The sequence below is a fragment of the Phaethon aethereus genome, assembly GCF_964289735.1.
Source record: "Phaethon aethereus genome assembly, chromosome: 2".
NCBI classification, from domain to species: Eukaryota; Metazoa; Chordata; class Aves; order Phaethontiformes; family Phaethontidae; genus Phaethon; species Phaethon aethereus.
The window spans coordinates 1693955-1719510 of record NC_138582.1 but is presented as its reverse complement, the minus strand read 5'-3'; the positions used below and the strand labels follow the sequence as shown (position 1 = coordinate 1719510).

Sequence of the window (25556 nt, the reverse complement as noted above, 5' to 3'; positions counted from 1 at the left end):
GTTGTCACCTTTGCATGGCTTTCAGATTGCAGCTGGTCCAGCACAAGTTGAGCCAGTGCATTACTGCCTTCCCCTGTAGAGTGTTCATGATGCAGTTGCCTGTTTTTTTCAGCTATTTTATCTTTTTTTTTTACCCTAGGATGACCTTTTTTGTAGCTCGTGTGTATCTTATGTTCCTGTAGGATATCAGAGCACACATGCAGGGTGGGTATGTCCGTTAATATATGAAAATACCATAAGCCTGCCCTAAAATAGCTTTTTTTTTTTGGCATAGTTTGCCAGTTTGATTTTTTTTTTTTCCCCTGGCAATAAAACAAGATTGACTTTTCACTTCTGAACGTGAATGATTTAACATCAGTGGTGTGTGCCTGTTGCACCTGGAGGAAGGGACTAATAGATGCTCCACCAAACTATAGGATTTTACCGGTGGATGAGGACAGCAGGGCTTCCCAGTGGAGGTGAGGTTACAGCCCCCATACCCCGCATGCCTCATCTAATTAAAAAAGCCCATGAAATCCCAATGTGTGCTGCTCCATGCAACTCCCCTTTATTATTAAAAAAAAAAAAAAATTAGAGGAAAATGTGCTGGCTCAGCAGAAACAAGCCTGGCCGTTGTTTTGGTGCAAACAGTGGGAAATGGAGCTACATGCAGGGGAGTGAGCAAAAATGTGATGCAAAACACATCTTAATTACTCGGGCAGGGAAATGGACTGATGGGGTGCTTTTTTTCTTTTTTTTTTTTTTTGCTGGATCAGCAGTTTGGATCTCCTTTGGTAGCAGCCACTTTTCCTCCCTCCCACAAGTCCACTTTCCAGCTGAGTGATAATGTGGGTTTCTGGGTGCTATGGTACTTAGAGCTTACAAAACGTGGGAAATCTGGCAGGGGGAAATAATCAAGCTTGTGCCTGAAATTAAAGCTGGGGGGTGTGGGTGATTATGTTGTAAGAATAAAGGTTATTGCTTAAAAATTATAGACTTTAGTCGCACAAAGAAACTTCCTTTACATCTCTCTAGGCTTGTGCTAAATGCAAGTAGAAAAAGCTATGGGTTGCCCAGCTTGGAGCAGAGTTTGCAGCTGAACTTGCTGGTTTCTTTGCCTCTCAAAAACAAACCACCACCACCCCCCCCCCCCCCAAACAAACAAAACAAAACAAACAAAAACCCCCATTAAAAAAACAAACCAACCAAACCCTCAATGCTTTAAAAAAAATAATCTCCTGAACTGTTCTGTTCAGCATATCAGTCCGCTTTCCTGGAGAGGTTGCAATGAATGGTGTGTTGGAAAAAATGCACGTGCTGTTTGCTCAGTGGTGTTAAGAGGGTTTGTTTGCTGGATAAATAAATGGGCAGAGGCAGCGGAAACCTTTTCCTTTCTTGTTCAAATACCGGGGCCGAGCAAAGCAATAGGGGAGATAAAGGTATCGCCAATAAACCTGTTCCTTAAAAAGAAATTAAAAAGAAGAAAAAAAAAAAACACATCAGAAATCTTTTTGTCTGGTGTTAGCTAAGCAAACAGCTGATAACTTCACCCAGGAGGCTGAGGGAGACACGTAGGTTCTGCGTGCTCGTGTGGAGATCGGAGCTTGTGCTGGACAGGGAGCACGAAGTGCGGGTTTGCTCACAGAAATGAGGGAGTGCTTCCCTAAATCCCCGCTCTGAGAGGTGCCACGCGCAGCAATTAAGAGCCCAGTACTTGCAGAGCGCAAACTGAAGTGCCCCGAAGTGCCGTTGGGCTTTAAAACCTTAACCCAGTGCCAAGTCCTGGAAAAACTTGTACATGTGTACAAAATCCTGCAGAGCAAAATCGGGCTTAAGAAGCTGCCCCAGCCTTTCTGCTGCAGAGCAGGGGTGAAAGCACGGGTCAGGAATAGATGATGTGTGTGTGCCAATATTACCCTGGTGTTGCTGAGTTCCAAATCAGCACAAATCAGCTATTGGTAACATAAGAAATTAAAAAAAAAACAATAAAAAAATGTTGCCAGCTGGGACCAAGAAGAGGGAACTCTTTATATTGGAAGAAAATTGTAGTGACAGCAGCGATGCATCTGCGTCCTGGAGGTGTTGTGATGTGCGGAGGCCTAAAATAGTGACTAAATGCTGGTTTATAGGGGAGAAAGGCTGGTTTGCTGTGGTGATACCATATGGGGAATAGCAGAAGTACCAAAGGATGTTTAAGTGGCAAGCAGCCGTGGAGATCTTTGGCCCTGCTGTGGTTCTGCTATGTTTGTTTAAAATAAAAATGCATTGGTCTTGGGAAATCCCAGCAAAAGAGAGCCGGGCAGGAGATGCTGAAGGACCGGCATCTTAAAAGAAAACCAGCATAGCTTTTTGCACTGCCCTGAGCTGGCTCAGGGCAAAGCCCCTGAAGGATGCTATCTGCAAAACCCACACATCGAAGGCACCGTGCTCTGCAAAAGTTGGGGAGAAGCGTTGCTCTGGCTGAGCCAAGCTCGCGCATGTGTTGTTTTTGCTGGAGCCCGGTGTGATTTAGCGCAAGCCGACGACTGCATGCTGTCAGCTCTGGGTTATCTCTCCCCGTTTTTCCTTCAGAGCAGATAAGAGGGGTGTAATCAGCCTGGGAGCTTGTCTCGCTGGGAGTGGGCAGCTGAAATCAATCCTTGGTGTTTACATCTCCTGACACACATGAGCAGGGAAGGACGGGCAGGGTCCAGCACTTCTAAGGGGCGAGCACAGCAAGCCTCTGCTCTTGCAGAAGGGTTATTTGTGCCCAAAAAGAAGTTTTTCTTCCTCAAACCCAACTACAAAGTGCTTTTATTTGGTGTGGTCGATCACCTCCAGTGCTTAGAGCCAAATCTGAAGCTGCACTGGAGTTGGCAGCGTGGATAGGCAAGGGGAAGGTTGATCTCAGGGAGAAACAGCAAGTTCATCTGAGTAGGGTGCAACACTGTAATGAGTTTTGCCCGGCCTCAACTTCCATGGCACAGTGGTCTGGATGCTCTGGCTTTTCCAGTCCCAAAAAGCTGAGGCACCTGGGGTTGTTCAGCCTGGAGAAGAGAAGGCTCCGGGGAGACCTTACTGCAGCCGGCCAGTACCTAGAGGGGGCTTCTAGGAAAGGTGGGGACAAACTGTTTAGCAAGGCCTGTAGCAGCAGGACAAGGGGTAATAGTTTTAAACTAAAAGAGGGCAGATTTAGACAAGAGATAAGGAAGAAATTTTTGACAATGAGGGTGGTGAAACCCTGTCCCAGGTTGCCCAGAGAGGTGGTCAATGCCCCATCCCTGGAAACATCCCAGGTCAGGTTGGATGGGGCTCTGAGCACCCTGCTGTGGTTGAAGATGTCCCTGCTCATGGCAGGGTGTTGGACGGGATAACCTTTGAAGGTCCCTTCCAACCAAAACCGTTCTGTGATCATGTGCAGAGCAAGAGACAAAGTTCTGCAAGAAAGTGTGGATGGATGCACGTGGTATGGCACCACTAGAGAACTTAATCTTTCTTTATCAGCGCAGTCAAGCGTTGATAAACAAAGGCATTGATGAAATGGGGGAGGTTTGATGCACATGGTGTTGTCTTGCAGGGCCACCAGTAACCACAAGGTCAAAGAGACGGTCGCCCTGGAGCTGAGCTATGTGAATTCCAACCTGCAGCTGCTGAAGGAGGAGCTAGAGGAGCTGAACAGCAGCGTGGACATCTACCAGAATGACAGGTACGCTGGGTGGCCAAGCCAGACAGGCAGCTGCCTGCAGTGCCGGAAATGTAGCTTGCTTAGCTGGGATTTAATTTTTATTATTATTTCATTTTTGCTTTTTCTGGGAGCAAGGCAGCCTCTTGCCTTGTACCTGTTGCTCTCTCTCCCTGCTCCGCACAGGGATTGACCCTCTAGCAGGGACCACAGGGTGGAGGCTGGAGAACAGGGGAGGACTTGGACATGGGCCAGATTTCCTGGAAACAGTTTATCATCCTGGGAACATCCGCGTTTCATGTATAGAGCTGCAAGGAGAGCACACTCAACAGCTATTCTAGCAGAAACTTAGGAGGCAATTTGGGGATGGATGGTGTGTCTCCTTGACACCAGTGTCCCAAAGCAGAATGGATAAGTCAGAAACAACCATCTTCACTTCTATCGTCCCCCTTTCCTGAGCATCCCACGAGGGCACGATTATTTTTTTTTCAGCAGGTGAAATAGGGTGTTTAGCAGAAGAAAATAAAAGTGTGGCTGCTCAGGAACCTCCTGTTCTGGCGGTTCCCAGAGTGGATTACCCTCCCATCGAGGGTATTAAGTTATTTTTCTCTCTTTCCGAGGTTAGACCTTTTGTTAATTGTCAATGCTCTGTGGCTTTGAAACATTTACCCAGCCACCTCGGGCTTGACTCACCGGTGCGGTAATCCTAGCACGCTCAGCAGCAGCAAACCAACATGCTGGGGCGGCTCGGCAGCACTGTTTCACTGGGTGAGAAAAGCAGAAATCCCTGAGGCAGAAAAGTCTGGGGACACAGCAGCAAGACGGGAGCCACTGCCACTCTTTCCCTTCCTGAGATAGATGGGTGGATGGTGTTTGATGTGCCTGAGGGACGGGATGCCATCCAGAGGGACCTGGACAAGCTCAAGGGATGGGTCCATGTGAACCTCATGAGGTTCAACAAGACCAAGTGCAGGGTCGTGCACCAGGGTCAGGGCAGCACCCAATATCAGCACAAGCTGGGGAGAGCAGCCCCATAGAGAAGGACCTGGGGGATGAAAAGCTGGACATGAGCCGGCAACGTGCGCTCACAGCCCAAAGGCCAACCGTGTCCCGGGCTGCCCCCAAAGCCGCGTGGCCAGCAGGGCGAGGGAGGGGGTTCTGCCCCTCTGCCCCGCTCTGGGGAGACCCCCCTGCAGTGCTGCATCCAGCTCTGGAGCCCTCAGCACAGGAGAGACATGGACCTGCTGGAGCGGGGCCAGAGGAGGCCCCAGCAACGCTCCGAGGGCTGGAACAGCTCTGCTGGGAGGACAGGCTGGGAGAGCTGGGGGGGCTCAGCCTGGAGCAGAGAAGGCTCCGGGGAGACCTTCCTGCAGCTGACAGGGCTGAGAGGGGCTGGGGAGAAAGGTGGGGACAGACTTTTTACCAAGGCCTGTAGCGCTAGGACAAGGGGTAACAGTTTTCAACTAAGCAAGGGCAGATTTAGACGAGACATACGGAATAAATTTTTCACCATGAGGGTGGTGACCCCCTGGCCCAAGTTGCCCAGAGAGGTGGTAGATGCCCCATCCCTGGAAACATCCCAGGTCAGGTTGGACAGGGCTCTGAGCAACCTGCTGTGGTTGAAGATGTCCCTGCTCATGGCAGGGGGTTGGACTACATGACCCTTTAAAGGTCCCTTCCAACCCAAACTACTCCATGATTCTATGACTTTATGTCTACCTGTGTCCTTTTCCCAATGCATGGTCCTCCTTGCGGGCAGATTGCTGTGCCGGGGACAGAGTCCAGGACAGCATCAGTGACTCCACCCTGCAGGTTGCTGCAATGACATTAAATGTAGCACCAGGATGATCTGGGTGCAGGATCGTGTTAGGGTCGTGGCGTCTCCTATGGGGACAAAGACAAGGGAGCCCATATCTTTACCACCCTTGGGTGTTTGCTGCGCCCAGATCAAATGAATGTCTGAATGTAATCCTGGATGTTGGTGCTTCTCTGCTAGAAGTAGGGTAGGTCTCTCCTATGTTGCAAGCGTTGGCCCCAAGCTCTTCCCAATCAGGGATGCTTGGCTTTTCCAATCTGCTACTTTTTTGACCCAGTTTAAAAAGAAAACAGCAGCAAAACCCTGCCCAGGCTGAATGAAAGCCCCTTTGTTTGCTCTGGGCATTGGATTCAAGAGGAAATCTAACAAGATTCCTAACAAGGGAAGGAGCAATATTGGCTTTTCTGCCCTAATTATATCCCTCGAAGCTGTTTGTTCAGTATGAAGAGATGAAAATGTGGGTGCAACCTTCCTGCCCTGCTCCCTAGGTTTTTGCAACTTTCTTTGTCTCTTTTCCTCCCTGAGCTAATGAGTGATGAGATAACCAGTTATCAGCGGTTTCTGGAGGTAACGAGAGAGGGCTGTTGTGCAAACCTGGGCTGGTGAGGGCTTGGTCCTGTCCAACCCGCTTCCCATTTCTCACTCTGCCCAACCCTTCTCATCTCTTTAAACCAGTCCCCTGGAAGGCCAAGGGTCTGGGGATGTGGTAATGTGCCTCGGTGCCAAGGTTAGGGGCATCCCCGAGGGATAGGTGGATATTGGGGAAAGGTTTTGTGAAGCTGATGTGAGCTGCGGGTCCCACCACATGTTCCCGCTCCCCATCTCTGGATACAGGAGCTGAACGATGGATCCAGCTTTGGGGCTCTTTGCAGAGCAGCAACACTGTAATTTTCTGTGTGCTTCAGGTTCTGAAACTGGTACAGACCATTTCTTTACTTCTTCTCGGCAGCAGAAAATCAAAAAAGCCACTAAATCCCTCAAAAGATGGTCCCACCTGGCTGTCATCCTTCAGCGCTTCTTCCTCAGTGTAGTTTTAAAAAACTGCCCCGTTTCAATGTTGAAACACAAAACCACTCCCCGTCTGGGTGTTCCCAGAGTTGTCATCATCTTCAGCGTTTTACAATATTGATAAGATATATCTGCGATAAGAGCTATTATTAGACAACTGCTTTTAATAGACGTAGAAAATTTCAATATCAGGTGCGGGGCTGCAGCCTGAGCAAGTCCTTATCAGCTCCGAAGACCAGATTAGCACGTCAGAGTGGGTGAATCCGTGACCTGTGCTCACATCACGCCCAGTTCCCAAGGGCTAGTAATTAAAGCAGCTTCGTTACTGGAGCCTATTTTGTTGCTCTTGTACTTGTTACAGATAGAAAAGCAGAAGCTAGAGTGATGGTTTCAGGTTATTTTCTGTGCACCTCTCTGCTTGTACTGCTGTTCCGGACATCGTGTTGGGAAGAACATCCTTCTGTTTTGCGGAGTCGGGTCCTCTCCCAGCTTTACCTTTAATTGGAGCAGCACAAGCCCAGGGCAATGACCTGCTTCATTTTAGTCCCCAACACACAGGGTCTCTCCAAGGCTTTTAAACCAACCACCAAATAGGTTGCTGTCTTCTTCCAGCGAGTCCATCAGCGTCCCCATGATCCCTTTGGGCCTGAAGGAGACAAAGGAGCTGGATTTGCTGGTACCGCTGAAGGTGAGCATCAGGGTTTTGCACGCTCAATGCGATGTAAGACGATGGAGGAGAGGGTTGGGTGCTATAAAGGAGATGCTGCAGCAACTGCAAAACATCCTCTGTTTTGGAACAGTTGCAAAAAAGTAGATTTATGGGGAGGAGCTGGACTTAAAACACGGCAAAGTGGGAGATGAGGGTCTGGAGATGCTGGAGAGCAAGAGTCAGGCAGGGGAGGAGATGGCTTTCCCTGGCACAGATTTCCTTGCTCACCCAAAAATCACCCTTTAAATCTTGAATATCTATTTCCAAGGGCAACTCAGGATTTTGTTTTCTCTTGTTTCCCCATCCAGGATCTCATCAGTGAACACTATGGAGAGGAGGGCATCTTGTTTGAAAAAGAAATCAAAGAGTTCATGGAGCTACGGCAGGTCGGTGTCCCTTGAGTTGCAAAATCTTGCTTTGACTTGTCCAGAAATGCTCCTTGGAAGTGCCACAGTTTGCTCCGGGGTCCCCTCAGCCTCTTTTCAAACTGCACATTTATCCTTGTGTCTCAGAGTGCGGGATTCCCATGCTAGAGCATCTCAGCTTCAGTTCATAGGTTACGCAATATTACAGACCATTCAGGTAATTGTTTTCTTTCCCCGTCCTTTAACACCCTGCTAATCTAGAATTCAACAGCAATAAAAGTTATAATGCAATCCATTACTGGCTTATGAATATTAGTTCACCTCCGGCAAGGCTAAATGACTGCTCTCTCTCCAGCTAGCACTTGGAGAAGAGGAAGTATAAAGGTGAATTTTCTCCTCTCCTATGAAATAGCTCTCATAAGTAACTTCAAGTTTTGCCTTGCCATGAAGCTTTGATCTGGGAGAGTGGAAGGAAAGAGGGTTGCTCAAGCCCTGGTGAAGGGCCTGATCCTGCTCTTCAGGCTGTAGGAGAGGAGCTCTGCAAAGCCAGAAGCTGGGAAAAGCCCCGTGGTTAAAGCTAGGCGTTAGGAGAGCTCTGACCCTCCTCCCTGTGTCAGGTCAAAAGCTCAAGGGCTTTTTTATTGAGAGCAGAAAATCCTATTTCTTCCCTAGCATTTATTTCAGCAGACTTTGCATGAGTTTCTGTCTTAAAAAAAAAAAAAAAAAAAAAAAAAGAAAAGAATCCCAGCTTGGTTTAGGCAAGTGTTGCCATCAGCACGGCTCCCAGGCTGCTGGCTCTGGACTTGGGTGCCCCAGCACCCAGCTAGTGCCTCCCTGACCTTTCCCGCAGCCGAACCCATGCTGGGGGGCTGCCTCCCACTGCTGTGCAGCCTCTCGTCTGCTGTTGATCTAATCCTATTGATCTAATAACTCAGGCGGAGTTTCTTCCCCCTGGGCTGGCCAGCACGTGCAGCTCTGTAAATCCAACGTTTCCTTCCCATTTTCCCTCTCTCTTCCCACCCACCATCTCCTTTCCCGTCCCCGCAGGCGATGCGCACCCCAAGCCGCAACGAAGCCGGGCTCGAGCTCTTGATGGAGTATTACAACCAGCTTTACTTCCTCGACAGCCGTTTCTTCCCTCCCACCAAAAGCCTGGGTGTCTTCTTCCACTGGTTGGTGCAGCTTTCCCCAACCCCCCTCGGGCATCACGAGTGGGGAGGGGGCTGGGGCCAATCCTCCGCGGTGGGATCACTGCCTCGGCAGCAAGGCTGGGGCTGGTGGATGCGGGGAGCTGGGTTTGCTGTTGCCCTGGATGGGTTAATTAGGGGAGACAGGGGAAAGCATGTGCCCTACGGGGATGAGCCATGATGGGAACGGTGGCTGTGAGCCCACGCAGAGCGCTGAAAATCCTCAAGGCTCCTCCAGCATCCATGGGCAAGGACCTGGGGATGGGCAGCCATTGACTCTTCCCTTCCTCAGGTATGACTCCCTGACGGGGGTCCCATCCCACCAGCGAGCGCTGGCCTTCGAGAAGGGCAGCGTGCTCTTCAACATCGGAGCCCTGCACACCCAGATCGGAGCGCGGCAGGACCGCGCATCCCTGCCGGGGCTCAACCAGGCCATCGATGCCTTTCAGAAGGCTGCCGGTACGTGGGTTCCCCCATTCCTTGGCTCCCCATGGCCATGCAGGCAGCATTTCCACGGGGTGGGAGTAATCCTCATGAGTGCAAGAAGGGGAGAGAGCAATGGTGCAAAGAGGGATGGGCACAGGGCATCTCTAAGGGACTATGAACCAAGCGTGAATTGGCACCATGCTGCTTCTGTGGGTTATTGAGAGCTGGGATGACCCAACAGCTACCCAAATGGGTACATCAGCATCTCTGATGACCCAACAGCCATCCAAAGTGGGTACATCAGCTAGGGAGAGGAGAGCTGGAACATGTCCCAGCTAGGGAGAGGAGAGATGCTGATCCGTCTGCAAGCAGATGGGAAAAAAGGAACTCGGGGACTGTGATCACCCAGGGCTTTGGAGAAGAAAGCTGTGAGCACAAGGATCGTTTAGATCGGGACCCCCGACCTTTTTAACCACCAGTAATTGTGAGATGTTTGATGTGGGAGTTAGGTTGGTGGCTCTTCTCCACCTGTGGTGCTGGTGGGGAAACCTTCATGCTTCAAAAGCCTGACCCTCCTGCTTACAAGCCCGGCTGCTACCAGGAACTTCTCCCTCTCTTAGGTGCCTTTAACTACTTAAAGGAAAATTTCTCCAACGCTCCCAGCCTGGATATGAGCGCCGCCTCCTTGAACATGCTGGTGCGATTGATGGTTGCCCAGGTCCAGGAGTGCGTTTTCGAGAAGATGACCTTGCTGTGCACTCAGCATGACTTCCTCGCCCGGCTGCAGCTTGCGCAGGAGGCGGCAAGGGTGAGCACCTTGGGGAGGAGAGGACTTGATGGGGCTGTCACCACTGGAGAGGCTCCTTCTCCAGTCAGCAGAACCCCCGAGGAGAGTACAGCCTGCGCTCACTGTCTCCTGATGGATGTCCAACATCCCAACCCATGGCTTAGCAGCTTGTCTCTTGACACTCCACAGGTGGAAGACGTCTACTCGCTGGTGCACCAGACGATGACCCAGGCCCACGTGAAGGATTACGTTCCCTTCTCTTGGACCACCATGGTCCACGTCAAGTCGGAGCATTTCAAAGCCCTCTCCCACTACTTCGCTGCCATTGCTCTCTGTGACTGCCCCGGTGAGTGTTGTAGTTTGGCGGGAGTTGCCTGCTCAGCCAAGTGCTGGCACCACGTGGTGGCCTGGTGTTTGGGATGGAATGCAAAAAAAGAGGTGAAGGGAGATATGCACAGAGTAGATGGATACAAACCCCAAAGTTTTGGGGATGCTCTGAGCTGTTGATCTCACTTATTGACTCGGTGATTCATCTGCAGGGCAGATTTCCCCCATATTTCTGGTTTGCAAAGTCCTTCCAAGAAGGTGAGCAGAAAGGTGCTCTAGGGATATCACCTGCTCTCCCTTTGGGGTTGGGTGGGTAAATGGGGGGGTCAGCTGCCTGCCGACCACACATGTGTGGTGTCCTCAGCCAGGCATCCTCCAGAGGCACCCCGGTCTATGTGGCGGGCCAGGTGGGGGCTTCAAAAAATAAAAATAAACTCAAAAACCTGCAGAATATCCCTGGACAAACTGGTCTGGGCTACTCTAATTTGCCAGCCTTGTGACCAGCTGCTCTGGGCATCCCAGGATAGTGAGGTGCTGGCATCTGGGTACGCGTGGCTGTGCCGGAGCTATGTGGCTCCGGGGGGCCAGCGCGAGCATGGACGTGGGATGCAACCTGTGGTCTCCATCTGCGCCGTCACCGACACCCATGCAAGCAATTTCAGGTCAGGCAGAGGATTTGGGGGCAGGCAGGCAATGCACGCTGTGACCTATGGTGCCGACCCATCACTTGGTGGGGTGGCTGAGGACAGGCTACAGGACTTCTTGGGGGATGGCTGCTGAAAGCAGAGCCGTGATGGTGATGGTTGCCAGACTGTGCCAGCATCCTCCCCCGCTCCAGAGCCTGCCTAAAATCTTGCTGCCGGGCTTGTGCCGCGTGGGCGTTTCAGAAGCAGGATTGAGCGAGGAGAGCTGCGGGGGCAGAGACAGGAGAGAGTGGGGTGCCATGGGGCTGAAGCAGCTTAAACACAGAAACGGGAGAGGATGGTGATGGGGCCAGGTTTGCATGGGGTTACAAAGGACAGGGCAAACCTTTCCCTTAAAATTTTGAGGCTGTTTGCCTGTCTTAATAACCTTAGATGCCGAGAGAAACACAAATCACAGAATCACAGAATGGTAGGGGTTGGAAGGGACCTCTGAAGATCATCTGGTCCAACCCCCCTGCCAAGGCAGGGTCACCCAGGGCAGATTGCACAGGAACACATCCAGTTGGGTTTGGAAGGTCTCCAGAGGAGGAGACTCCACAACCTCTCTGGGCAGCCTGTTCCAGTGCTCCGTCACCCTCACAGTAACAAAGTTTTTCCTCGTGGTGAGGTGGAACTTCCTGTGCTTAAGTTTGTGCCCATTGCCCCTCGTCCTGTCACTGGGCACCACTGAGAAGAGACTGGCTCCATCCTCCTGACAACCACCCTTCAGATATCTATAGACATTGATAAGGTCCCCCCTCAGCCTTCTCTTTTCCAGACTAAACAGCCCCAGGTCTCTCAGCCTTTCCTCATACAAGAGATGTTCCAGTCCCTTAATCATCCTCGTAGCCCTCCGTTGGACTCGCTCCAGAAGTTCTCTGTTTCTCTTGAACTGGGGAGCCCAGAACTGGACACAGGGCTCCAGATGAGGCCTCACCAGTGCAGAGTAGAGGGGGAAGATAACCTCTCTCGACCTGCTGGTCACACTCTTCTTAATGCACCCCAGGAGATCATTGGCCACCAGGGCACATTGCTGTCCCATGGAGAACTCAGCAGAAGTTGCCTAATATGGATGTTTGGGGATATTTTTTGCTCCATCCAGAGCATGCTCTTGAGATCTCACATGCTCGCTTGCTGCCTCTCCAAGCGTACCTTGACCCCCTCGTTCAGAATAGCAAATCTTTTGCTCCCATAACCAGCTGGCAATAAACTCCTTACGCTGCAGTTTAATCCCTCAGGGATGCTGGCATGGGGACAGCCAGCCCCGGAGCTGCCGGTTCCCAGCCTGCTGGGGTGCCAATGCTGGGGATGCTCACTAGGCTTTGAGATCTCCTGACGTTCAGACCAGCAAGTCCAGAAGGCTCCCTGGAGCCCTCTGTGTTCCTTCCTAGCGCACCCTGTGCCCAGGCAAGGAGGCTGCCATCCAACCCTGAGCTCCCTGTGAACCAAAGAAGGATTAGGAACAGCTTTGGCTGGAAAGAAGGGTGTAAAAATCATGCCTACAGAGCCCAGCACGGTGCTTGGAGTGCCTGTGCAAGCTCTATCCATCTCTGTTTCTTCATCGAAGGAGTACATTGGTTGCACTGCAAGCTCTCTGTTCATGCAGCGGTCCCAGGCACAGCAAGGAGGGCTCAGGTCCCAAACTACACTTTCATCTGCCCTGCTCTTGTGCTGTTGTTGTCCAGCATGGGTCTGTGTTGCTAATCTCTAGGTGGGAAAAAACCAGTTATCGCCCCTCTATCCTCAGCAGTGGTGAGGCTGCACCTCGAATCCTGTGTTCAGTTTTGGGCTCTTCACTACAAGAAGGACATTGAGGTGCTGGAGCATGTCCAAAAAAGAGCAAGGAAGCTGCTGAAGGGTCTGGAGCACAAGTAATGAGGAGCGGCTGAGGGAACTGGGGTTGTTCAGTCTGGGAAAGAGGAAGCTGAGGGGAGACTTCATCGCTCTTTACAACTACTTGAAAGGAGGCTGTGGTGAGTTGGGTATTGGGCTCTTCTCCCAAGTAACAAGTGATAGAACAAGAAGAAACAGCCTGAAGTTGTGCCAGGGGAGGTTTAGGTTAGATATTAGGAAAAATTTCTTCACTGAAAAGGTTGTCAAGCATTGGAACAGGCTGCCCAGGGAAGCGGTTGAGTCACCATCCCTTGGAGGTATTTAAAAGACGTGTAGATGTGGCGCTTAGGGACATGGTTTAGTGGGACTTGGCAGTGTTAATTTTACCGTTGGACTCTGATCTTAAAGGTCTTTTCCAACCTAAATGATTGTATGATTCTATGACTATATTGTGCACAAGACACATCCTACACTTAGCTTCAAAGCCTGGTGCAACATTGAATGTGGTAACTCATCCCTCTCCCCATCAGTGATGTCTTGGTCGTTGCAGGCTGTGGCTGGGTGAAAGAAAGCTGGTGCTGAAGTTATTGGGGCCACATGAATGTGGATGTGGCTTCCTGGTCCCCTTGTCCCCACCACCATGGAGGTCTGGGTGGCTGAGTAGCACCCTGACTTCTCTCTAAGCCCATCCCCACCCATTTGTTTCACACAGTGGCATCTGATGCTGAACTGCCAGAGCAGGAGAAGGCTTTTATCCAGTTCCATGTCACCATGCCAGAGGGACCATCTCTCCGCATCCTGCTGCAGGACCCTGAGGAGAGGAGGAAGCTGGGTAAGCACATCTATGGGTGCAAAGCCCCCAGTTCTTGCCATGAAACCTCGATGCACAGGCAGTGAGCCCCGTTGTAACCTTATCTGTGTAGACATGGTCTCCATGAAGGTGTGTGATGAGCTGTTAAGGGGGTCTCTCCATGCAAAGACACCTTTTCCAGGGTTTTCTTTGGAAAGAGTCATTCCTGGGAAGGCAGGAAAGCATCATGGTTCCCTCTTAGGGTGCCGACAACCATCTCATGGTGCTTGCATCAACCTGTCCGGCCGAGTTTGACAGTAAAACCTTGGGCACCGAGGTGTCTTAAGCCAGGTAATGTTGCCCAATGCAGCACAGAGAAATCTGTAGGGACACAGAGATCCTGGAAAGTCCTTGGCTTGGGCTTACCACTGGCTTGGCTTGATGACAAGAAAACACAGCAGATGCCAGGGGGTAGCTTTTTTATCTGCATCAAAAGGCTTGGGAGACAAGAGCTTCCTCCCATGCAGATTTTCAGCTTCAGGGGAAAAACAGAGCATTGCTTATTCAGCTGAAGTTGTGTTTTGGCAGCCCCTCCCCAACTAGGCTGCAACGAGAGCAAGCTCAGTGCCCTGATTTTGAGGTATCGTCTCCTATTTGCCTCCCCCCACAAACTGGTGATCTTTCTCCTCATTGCACATGTGTGAAAGGAGACAAGTCCCACCAGGAATGAGTTTGTCATGTCACCAGCCCCAGCAAAGTCCTCCCGGTTGCTTGGCCGAATTTCACTGCTGGGGATGGGAGGCGGAGGACGTGTATGAGGAGGCTCCTTGAATGAACCCCAAAACCAGAGCGTTATGGTAACACCACCCTGACACCCTCAGCTGCTATTATCTGCTTTTCCCATTTGCACCAACCCAGCTTCCAGCTCTGCCTGCACTTCTTGGGGGGTATGGACTTCGTTCAGCATTTGCTGGTGAAAAACGAACGTGCAGATGCCAGCCTCAGCTCTCATTTTGGTTTACAGGAAGACAAGAAACCTGCAGCATTAACACCATCTCCCTGAAAGGATATTTTTTTCCCCCCTCGTCTCCTAGTCTTATAAAATTATGTTTTATTAGACATGGTGTATTCCACCATCTTCAACAGAGTGGAGCTAAAAGCTTACGCGACTTCCATGCTCAACCTCTATTCCCCATAATCTCTTAGAAATAGCAAGAGTCCTTGACAGTCGTTAAAACCTAGTTGCTTTCTTGTTGACAGTGGGTGCTTTGATAAAATATTATTGGTTGCATTTGATACAATTATTTTGGAGACACTCTTCCTCTCTGATTTCCATCCGGCCTCAAAATATTTCCTCGATTGCAACTTCTCACAAGGGAGAGCGGAGGTCTACAGGCCACTGGCTGTGGTCCTCATAAGTCTGGAGCAAATCCCAATCATCTCCCTGCATTATGTTGCCACCGTGTGTCCTAAAACTGGAAATGCTACAGGCACACGTGTTTCTATGATATATGTGTGTGTGTATATATATATATCTTTTTCAGTAGTTTAGCGTTGGATACGGGTATCTTGGTTGCAGTCTCTCGCAAAGGAGATGTTTGCATTGATACCCACGGGTCATCATGATTTCATCTCTTCTGGCTGTTTTTTGGCCACCCTGTTTTCACCAGGGCGGAAACAAGTTGAAGGCAAGTTGAGAGGAGCAAAGCAAGAGCAGATGCCTAAGAGGGTGGGAAGCAGGACCTGCAGGGCAGGGAGGAGGCTTTGCTGAGCCTAGAAAAGAAGGAGACATGTTGCATCTTCCTGAAACTGAAAAGCTGTCACCAGGAGGATGGGGCTTGATTGTCCTCTGTGTCCCTTCCTTGGGATGCAAGGCGATGGAGAGAAGTGGATTTGCAGAGGAGATTGAGGTTAAGCATTCAGAGGGACTTCAGGGGCAGCACAGCGTGGTGGCAGCTCCTTTGCTGGCAGTTTTTGGGAACATCTGCCAGCTCCGGCACCGTGGGAGTGAAGTAGGTCACCCTTCAAGGTCCCTTCCCAGCCCTGCATCAGGGGCTCAAGCTGACGGCTGGGACCTACCCCATTTAGCGCACGTTGAACGCCTAGCAGGCTGTGAACGTGACTGGGCTGTTCCTGAGTCACGTCGGGTGACACAGCCGCGGAGGCTGCTGTCATCCGTGGGCAGCTGAACGAGCGGAGAGAGAACGGCAGCAGCGGCGGGGCTGCTCCGCTCGGGCTGCAATCTCTCTGCTCCCTTGCAGGCAAAGCTCATCTGAAGAAAGCCATCATGAAGCACGAGGAAGCCATGAGGATCCACAGCTTATGCAAGATCCTGCGGAAGATGGATATCCTCCAGGAGGTCCTCTCCTTTGCCCACAAACGTTCGCTGAGCAAATACTCAGAAATCGACCACGAGGAGGACTTCTTTGAAACAGGAGATGCTCCAGACGTTCACCGTAAGTGTTTTTTTGGGGGTGCAGCTGTGGAGGGGATTTGTGGCAGGTTGCATGGGGTGGGCAAACTCCATGGTAAGTTTGTGGCATGTCGCTGTGAACCAGAGCTCCCTGCCCGGCGGTGGAGCATCACGGGTGGGGGCTCCAGGCTGCATGTCTAGCAGCTGCCTGAGCCGGTCCCAGCTCTTGTGGGTCACACCATCCCTTCTTGGGGAGCACGATGTAGAGGCAGCAGCTGCCACAACTACCTGACCCCAGTGTATGTGCTTTTCTCTCCCTACCATTAGCTAAAACACACCAGAAACCAGAGATAAAATCCCCCAACTTCTCCCAGGTGAAGGTGACCGACCTCTTCCACAGGCTGGTACGTACAGCTACGGGATGGAGATTGTCCCAGGGGAGCAGACATCTCCTCCTCCTCCTCCCCTGCATGCTCTGCTTGTCTGGTTTCCTTCCTCCCCGCAGCCTCTTCTCCCTCTCCCGGTGCAGCCGCTGTGCTCACGGGCGGCTTTCCAAGGAGGGTGAGCCTCCCCCTCACAGGCAGGGACCCATGCAGGAGGGCACGGATCTGTCTCTGCAAGACCTAAACGGGTCGCAAAACTTCTCCTGAGCACAGGCACAGGCATTTTGGCGGGGCTTTACCTGAGAAGGACCGAAGAGACCCTTTAGTGGCAGCTATTTGGGGGAGCAGAGCAGGATGGTGCCAGCTGTAAGGCACTAGGAAAATCCCACCAGACCTTTATCCCTACCCTCCTTAGGCTTACAGGGTCCTGGGAGCAGGGTGTGGGACCTGACTGAGCTGTTCCTGTTCCCCAGGCACCCCAAGCGCTGTGTAGCACCCCAGGGAGAGGTTGGACATCTCTGCTTTTGAACAGCCCCAGGGCAGGCAGGTATATCCTGCTCCTGTGGGAATAGAAAAGTAGGAAAAAGACAGGAAAATAGGAAGGATTTGGGAGGGATCTGACCCATCCCACTGCCTTGCACCCTGCTGCTGGACCACCCCAGCCAGGCTGCATCCCCCAGAGCCAGACTGCTGTGAAAAACCTGGCTTTTTCACCCGTCGTCTCTCCTTGGGCAATGGCTTTTATATCCTGAAGGGGGGAATTAAAGGAGCCAGCTCTGGCCACCAGAGCTTTCTGGTTTGTTTGCTCCACGACTGTAGTGTCTAAACTGATGCCAGGGTGCCGAGACCTCCTCCTCCTGCCTTGCAGGAGCAGGGCAGTGCCGGGAGGCTGTCCTGACCTAAGCTCTGGGCAGAGAGTTGGACCAGAGACCTCCCAAGGTCTTTCCCAATCCACACGAGGCTGCTGCTACTCCTCATAAAGCCAATGTCTGACACGGGCTTTTAAGCACCTCTAGCTTTATCGTGCATAAATCTGCATTTTTGGGCATGCAGGCAGGATAAAACACCAGGCAGGCTCAAAACTGCATCCTTCAAGAAATGCAAAAGATGGGCATTCTTGCTCTGCCTCCTCCGCATCAGTGGATGTTTTGCAAGGTTGCACGTCCCCAGGGAGTTGTTCTTGCACCGAAAGGTGCTTTCTGTGTTTCGACCTTACCCCAGGGGCCCCTCTCAGTTTTCTCGGCCAAAAACAAATGGTACCCAGCCCGGAGAGTCCACCTGATGAGAGGAGAGAACGGCTTTGGGTTCACACTGCGAGGAGACTCCCCCGTCCTCATCGCCGGTGTTATCCCGGGGGGCTGCGCTGCTGTGAGTACCCCTGGCCTTTGCTGTCCCTGTGGGGGTGCTGGAAATGGGGTGGCAGGGATTGCCTCGTGGGGTACCGGGCGGTTTTAGGTCTTAACACTCAGTTGTATGACTTGGTGACTGCATTGGTGTGCTCAGGTGGAGGCTCAGCCCTGCCAGATCTCAGCCTGGGGCTTGCAGATGGGTGTCATGAGAGACTGTAGATTTTTTTTAGGAGGCAGCTAAGGAAAAATACGGAGGTTAACACAGTTTTCAACTGCTGGCAGATTCTCTTTGGCAAGCTCCCAGCTCCCTTCTCTCCCATTTTGGGATGTGACAGTGGATGGAACAAGATGGCAAGTCTGAAATGCCAGTAATCTCAGTGAAAACTCACTGTATGGGCTTTCTGATGTATCGGGGGCAGCTTTGTTTTCCAGCAGAAGCTTGCTGGAGCATCCTGGTGGGATGCCCAAAACAATGTTCCTCCTGCCTCAGCAAGGCTCAGCATTAACCCTGCCATCCAGAGCCCAGCACCCCTGTAACAACACACTCCTTAGCAGCAGGATTGAGCCCTTTTTTGGAGATTAAAATCTTCTTAAAGACCATATACGGTCCATATCTGGACCACAGTTGTGTCCCCTGGGCTACTAACAGTCCTTACACTCAGCTGGGGTGGGATTGGTCTCCAGATAGACACCAAAACGTGGATGTCCCTCTGTGGGCAAATTTCTAAACCTCCATCGCAGCTGGCCTGGCATGTCCTGGCTGGGTTGCTCCTAGTTCTGATGCTGTCCCCACAGCCCCAGGCTGGCACGTGCTTTCCTTCAAGCATATCAAGAGCCTTGTTGATGCCTTGATGAACGAAGGGCGCATGTAGGACCTTGCTGAGCCTGCTCCATTTTCTCAAGGACCTAGGCTTGCAGGAGATAATTTTTTTTTTTTTTAATCATCTGGAGACCTGCAGCATTTAACTATCGAAGAATCAGAGCTGGATGCACTTTTTGCAAGGCTGCCAAAAGTCACGGGGCTGAGAGTTTACAGCATGCTGGATGTCAAGCATGACCGACTCCAGCAGCTGTAAAAAGAGATCCTTAGTCTGTAGACCCTCCCACTTTTGCGTGCACACTGCAAAGCAGATGTAAGATCTTTAGGATGATGAAGGTATTGGCTGTCTTGTGCTGTAGGTGGAGGTTGGACCCCAGCCTTCCTCGTGGCACATTTCTCCGCAGGACTGGGACCTGCGGGGTGGGGTGGACACTGAGCAGACCTTGTGCAGCAGCATCCATGAGCTCAAACATGTGCATCTTCTTTCTTCCCCCACAGGAAGCTGGGCTGAAGGAGGGAGACTACATCATTTCGGTGAACGGCAAGGACTGCAAGTGGTCCAAACACGCCGAGGTGGTGCATCTGCTGAAGAGCACTGGGGAGGAGGGAGTGGAGATCGGTGTGATAACCCTGCAGGGCTCAGAGGGACCAAAAGCCGTAAGTCACGTCCCAGTAAGTCACTGCAGCTCTGGGAGGGGAGAGATCAGCTTTGGTCTGCTTCAGCGAGGCTCTGCGCTGTCTCTGGCACAGCAGGTTTGTTTGCAGCCGGCTTAGCAAATGTGAAGCAGGGTTTCCAGGGATGGAAGAATTTGCTCTTTCTCTCTCAGCCTCAAGTCAGGCACCGAAGCAGGCAGCTCCATGGTGGGCAGAGGTTCTCCGGAGTTCTGCTCACGGGCTGGGGGTGCAGGGCTGAAGCCAAGGCACCACATTTGCAGCCCTGGTGCTGCCCTGGCTTCACTCCCTTCTCCACTCCCCTTCCCAAACAGGCAGACAAGAAGGCAGCAGCAATGTCTTCAGGCAGCGGGATGCTGAAAAGCAACAAGGAGAACAGCCGAAAGAGCCTGATGAACAGCAAGAGTGCCAGCACGCTGCTGGTCTGGAGCAAGAAGAGCAAGCGGAGCAAGAAGAGCACCTACGGTGTCCCCTTCACCATGGTGGGAGACAACGAGGCCATGTACTGAAGTGGCTACCGGGCTAGGTCGTGTCCCATGAGCTCCGGGACTGGCTGCCCGTGAACCCTCGCAAGCACTGGTGGCCTGTCTGGGCTGCGCTGGTGTTGGTGCTGCAAGGACCCCCCCTGCCCTGGGGACGTGCCGCTGGTCGGATCCTCTCCAAAGAGGCGATGTACAGCACCAGACTCCTCCATCTCCCAGCTCCTGTGTTAAACAGTCCTCAGCTAAACAATGTGGGGAAACACTGATTTATTCTTCATTTCTAATTTTTTTTTTTTTCCTCTTAAGGGGTCGGGGGGAGCTGTGCTTTGGTATGAAGCAGGGGCTGGTTTGTGTCTTCTGCTCAGTGTGAGGAGCAGCCAACCAAGCCCCAGCCATTAAAGCAAAAGCTGTAAGATTCTTTAGCGTCTCCTAGGCTTTCTCTGCAAGGTAGAAGATGGCACTGCTGCCAGTGCTCACCGGGAGCTGCTGGTAGAGCTGAATTGTTCAGCAGCTCCAGCTGGAGGTCACCTTAAACTCCTCTTTTTCGGGAGAGGGGATGGCATGGGCATCGATGACTCGTACTGACTCCGTCATGGGGTCCAGCGCAGACTTGCCCAGGCAGCACCGGGCTGTGCATCTCTGCCGTGGTACAGCTTAGGGAAGTCCCAGTGAAATGGCTTGAAGTTACGATGGGTTTGACCACTTTTTAGTGCTTTTTGGGCTTTTTAATGAGCACCCGGATTGGCCCAGCAAATACAGCCCAGCTGCACAGCCCGCTTCTTTGGAAGAAAAGGGAAAGACATAATGTGCATTTGTTGTCTCGCTTTTTTTAATCAGTAGAGGTGGATTGCCCTAAATATGTGAGTAGATTAATAGCTAAGAGCCTTGGTCTTTTTTTCTTGGTATGAGATTAAAATTCCAGGAAGATAGCTCCTCCAGATTATTAAACTACTAAATTTGTGCTAGTATTGGATCTTGCACACGTTGCTAATACCCTAACACTGTGCTGTCAGCATTCGTACCCAAGCTGGGCTGATGGATACATGCGTCTTGGTAATTGTACTGGAAATGCTGGAAGACTCTGAATACGAGCTTAGATATATTGGCAAAATTTTCTCAATCCCATTTCTGCCTTGTGCATTATTTTTCTGAAGGCTAAAGAGCTGTCTGGTCTTCAGTGCTTGGATGATCTTGGTAGGTATAAAATACCCTTCAGAGATGCAATTGTATTTTTGTACTTTTTAAGTCGTGACAAATTTGTAGCGGTAGTTTAATGAAGTGAACGCGTGCTGGCAGCGGGATATCATCGCGAGAGCATCCCCCCGGAGTTCTACCCTGACTACTTCTAGGTGGCTCAGTGCCCACGTGCCAAGCTTTCAGCCCCAGTTTTATTTAAGGAGAACTAAAGGAGGGCTTCTGACTCTGTGTTATTGACCAAGAGGCCTCTCCGTAGACCGAGACATCATCAGACGGGATTACAGATCTGGCTGCCACCACAAGGCCATCTGGTGCAGTCAGCTTTTCTACGTAATCTTGCCAGCCGCTTGGCGCAGGAGTGGTAAGGAAGGGGGTAGGTTCACAGAAAAGGCCACCTTGCCATTAAATCATCCCAGCAACATCTTCCCCCGATCCTAAATGTGTTGCCAACACGGACGTCTCTGAGCTGGAGATGTATTTATTTAGAAGCAGCATGCACAAGCGGCAAGCCTGCGCATCGCGTTGCCACCCGCATCACCCAATTCCTCCGTTGGCGTTGGCGGAGGGGTTGAGTTTTGTGCGAGTTGGATAATTTCCCTAACACAGGTGGTTTTGGTTTGGTTTGTTTGGTTTTTTTAATTTGTACATGGACTCTTACCTTTTATGGATTAAAAAGCACTGATTCAAAACCACTTCGTAGCGTTCATCTCTGTTGCAAATTACAGACGGACTGGGTGCACCAGCCATGGCGGGGAACAAGCTCTGGTTGGGCTTCCGAATGGGTCAGGTTTGGGTCATTTTTACATAAATTTAGAGATGTTGAGATTGGGAGAGGTCATTTGTCTCTAGTGTGGCCTGATCCAAGGCAAACCAATGTCCTAAGCACCCGGATTAGCCTTTGGTGAGCCATTGCCTCCGTCTCCAGCACGGTGCAATAGGAGCTGGTGGCTTTGTCATATGAGTTATTTCATGGAAGTAATGCAGGAGGTGGGGAGCAGGGCTCGGGTTGAGTCCCTTGGGGCCTTTTCTCCTGAAAGGGGGAAAAAAAAAAAAAAAGTTCAAGAAAGTAATCTTTGCTTCACACAGCATGTTTTGATCTGCTGGTTTTGGGTTTCCAAAAAGGCTTTCCAAGGTGGGTTACAACAAGGATTTCCAAACCCCTTGTTTTTAGAAGAGCACATCAGTGGGAACGAAGGCATCACTTGTGCTGGAAGAGCTCACTGGTAGCTGGTAAACAGCAAAGCTTTGACGTGGGTCCTGCCCTCTCTCTTTTCTCTTGCGAGTCTTGGGTTTCACTGCACCCCACCCTCCCACCATCTTGGGAAGGTGACCAAGCCCATGGCTGTGGGGCTGGACCATGGGTTGTGGCAGCCAGACAAGTCCTTCACTCGGGGAGTGTGCACCCCACAGGATGTTAAAGGACAGAGTAACTCCTCTTCAGAAACACACAGGTGGGTTTAAACCCCCTTAGATGGGAATGAACCAGGGTCAGTGCTTTCAACACTGGGTTGATATATAACAGGGTGGTGGGCAGCTTCTTTTTCTCCCATCTACCAAGCCAGGGTTAAAATGGCATCTGGCTTTTTTTGACAACAGTTTCATAATTTAAGGTGTTTCCCCTTTCATCAGGCCTCCTGTACCCAGCACCAACCTCAAAGCCCTACGAAGTGTTTTAATCCACCCACAGTAAGTTGTTCTGCTGCAGTAGATCCTTTTCCCACCTACGTTCAGAGGATGTGGGAAACTCGTGACTCCATAGCCAGGATCGCCTTCCCCCTCTCATGACAGGTTTTTCAGATGAGATCTGGGCTCCATCAGCAAGAACTTGGTGCTCCCTTCCTCCTTGCTGAGAGGCTATGGAGTTGGATCTTTCCATGCTCGCCTTCTCCATCTGGACCGGGAGGTGGAGGGGTCCTGTAGGATCCTGGTGGTGGGAGACAACATGGGTAGAAAGCACAAGACCCATTACAAAAATAGCTTTACAGTAACTAAGAACTTGAGGCCTCTGCCACCTCTGCCCTTGCGGAGAGGAGCTCCAGGTGGGCTCAGGAGCTGAGGCCATGTGCAACGCTCTTCGGTCTGGGCAGCTTGGGCTGGGACCACTTAATGCACCTCTTAAGGGCATCTTATGACCAGAGAGGAGGTGCAAAGAGGGTTTCTTTTTATCCTTTGCTGATTTCTAAGGCCCTTGAGACAGAAGAGGTGGTGCCCATCATCCTGGAAAACCCCATCTGGGAGAGCCCAGCAAACCCACAGGGGTTCAGCCCAGTTTCCTGCCTTTGAGGTTGAATTTTGCTCCTCTCAGAGCTTCACGCTCGATAATAAAAATCTCCCGGCCCATATATCAGCCCTTCCAGCGTGGTGGGAAGGTGTTTTTATTTTCTCCTCTGTTAAGTACACAACGGCTGTCTTAATAGAAGAGGAGAAGGTAGCTGCGGTGTTGGAAGCCACCGCCATGCGCCTGCCTCCTCGCTTCACGGCTCGTTGGCACCGAAACCCATAATGGCTCCTCTGGAGCTGTCGCTGGCTACAAATTAATGCTCCCCCCTGTGCCTGGGGACAACAGAGGGAAAGCAGCTAGTGGGCTGATGGCCCCCGACCCTAATGTGGCTTGGTGCTGGGACACTGCAGTCATGCAAGGTGCTCTGACTGCTTCTACACTGAATTTGCCATTTGTTAGGGGGATCAGGCCCTTCAGCAGCGCCTGGTGCTGCCTTTGAACAGTCCTGGGCCAGGAGAGATCAGCAGGGTCGTCTCAGGAGAAGGATGGGGCACAGCAGGCTTTCTCCTGCTCCTAGGAACGTGAGCAGTGCTGTGCCTGCTTGGTCCCTTGTCCAGTGCTCACTCCATCCCATAGAGGTGTCACCCCCAGCCCCACATCCCACCTTGGCCCTCCCAAGCACCCGTGTGCTCGGTGTGGAGTGGGGTGCCCACAGCCACCCTCCACCCTCCTTTCCAGCCTGAGCCCACTGGAGGGCAGCAGCACCCCATCTGACGCACCCGCTCCTTGCAGCACCGGCACCCCACATCTGCCCCGCAAGGCTGGCACCCCCTGACCCAGGCTGCCACCCAAGGGTGAGCAGGTGCGTCCTTGAGGTGCATCAGAGACCAGTGCGTTGCAAAGCATGGCATAAAAAGCCGTTTTGAACCACATATCCTGGGAGGTCCTTACCGAGGAAGTGTTCAAGAAATAAAGCCAAGCGTTGTGTTGCAGCATCTTCTGGGGTAGAGCACCCTGCGCTTGTAGCAAGATCCATTCACCCCATAAAGGAAGGGGTGAAGTTTTGCTGGGACCACTGGGAGCACCCATCCTGTTCCTGCAAGCTGGCCCTTGGGCCCCACTGGGGCTACAATGGGGGGCTTGCTCCCCTGGGTGGATCCTAAATACTGGCCCAGGTTGCCCAGAGAGGTGGTCGATGTCCCATCCCTGGGAACATCCCAGGTCAGGTTGGACGGGGCTCTGAGCACCCTGCTCTGGTTGGGGATGTCCCTGCTCATGGCAGGGGGTTGGACTAGATGGCCTTGAAAGGTCCCTTCCCACTCAAACCGTTCTCTGATTCTATGATTCTAAAAGCTTTGCCAAGGTACTCTCCGAGATTTACAAAGTCCCCTCCGGGCCTGGCTCCCCAGCAGCTTGGAGATGCTAAAGCCCTCCTGCATGGCCTTGCCTGGCAGCAAACAGCATTAGGAAGCTCATCAGACCTGAGGCCACAAGAGAAGGGCTGTGCCAGAGGGGTGTGAAGCCACCAGGGCAGCAGAGTTGGGTGTGTCAAGGCTGGGCTTCACCTCAAAGTGCTGAGAGCTGCAGGGAAGAGACCAGCAGGTTCAGGAGCTGGTGGGGATGTAAGCTGGCAGCATTGCACTAGAGGGCAGAGTCAGTACGCGCTGAATCCTGCTCCTTGCAGCCCAGCCAGCCCTTCGTCACCCCAACCCACTCCCGCACAAGGTGGGATGGTGTTCGAGTCCTGAATTGTCACATAGCCCCCATGCATGTAGCTCCATGCACGTGACTGTGCAAACCGATCTACATGCCCGCACCCAAGTCAGCTCTTGCTCTAGCAATTGCCTCGAAGCTGCTTGACGGCAAGTCTTGCATCTGCCCAGTGGGTAAAGGGAGAGGAGAGAAGGAGAGCTGCCATGAGCAGGGACCTGCCAGGCACCTGCCTGTCCCCAGGGCCCGTCATCCTCAGCTGCTTCCTACCAGGGACACAAGCGGTGGCTGGGGATACCCCCTCATCCCTGTGTGGTCCCTGGGGAGTGCTCAGCCACCTCCCCGTGCACAGGAGCAAGCGTCTCCCGCATGGGAGTGAGTTAGACCTGGCCCAGGGTGGACCTGGTTTGGCAGCAGGGCAGGGGTGGAAAGGGGACCTTCTTCAATCCCTTGCGCCATGTTTTCTGTGGGACATGAATGTTTCGGAAGGGTCTGTACTCTGTAGTCCAAAGGAGGATGGGGAAGGATGCTGGTCCTCTACTGGATTCACCCACAGAACTTGTCCTGAGGTTTTATGGGTCACCTTTTCCAAGCTAGTAGCTTTTGCACAGCACCCCCTTCCTAGATTTTTACCCTCGAGTACAAAGCTGCCCCACTTCAGGATTTGCATCCCCCTATGAGGAGCTGCCTCTGATCATCTCTTTGCAATAGCAGCAACAAGAGATGGGCAAGTTTCCA

General features: G+C 51.9%; 1 protein-coding gene across 1 annotated transcript in view; it reads left to right on the top strand.

Annotated features, from left to right (window-relative positions):
- Positions 1-20490, top strand: part of RHPN1 (rhophilin Rho GTPase binding protein 1) — a 31264-nt gene extending 10774 nt beyond the window's left edge. Inside the window, exons 3-15 of the mRNA XM_082015090.1 lie at positions 3536-3664; positions 7077-7152; positions 7482-7559; positions 8586-8710; positions 9018-9184; positions 9772-9959; positions 10128-10284; positions 13494-13613; positions 15833-16027; positions 16312-16388; positions 17589-17735; positions 19035-19193; positions 19523-20490. Of these exons, the coding sequence (XP_081871216.1) occupies positions 3536-3664; positions 7077-7152; positions 7482-7559; positions 8586-8710; positions 9018-9184; positions 9772-9959; positions 10128-10284; positions 13494-13613; positions 15833-16027; positions 16312-16388; positions 17589-17735; positions 19035-19193; positions 19523-19717 (1813 nt within the window). The 3' untranslated portion in view covers positions 19718-20490. The remainder of the gene's footprint in view (positions 1-3535; positions 3665-7076; positions 7153-7481; positions 7560-8585; positions 8711-9017; positions 9185-9771; positions 9960-10127; positions 10285-13493; positions 13614-15832; positions 16028-16311; positions 16389-17588; positions 17736-19034; positions 19194-19522) is intronic.
- The last annotated feature ends 5066 nt before the right edge of the window (positions 20491-25556 follow it).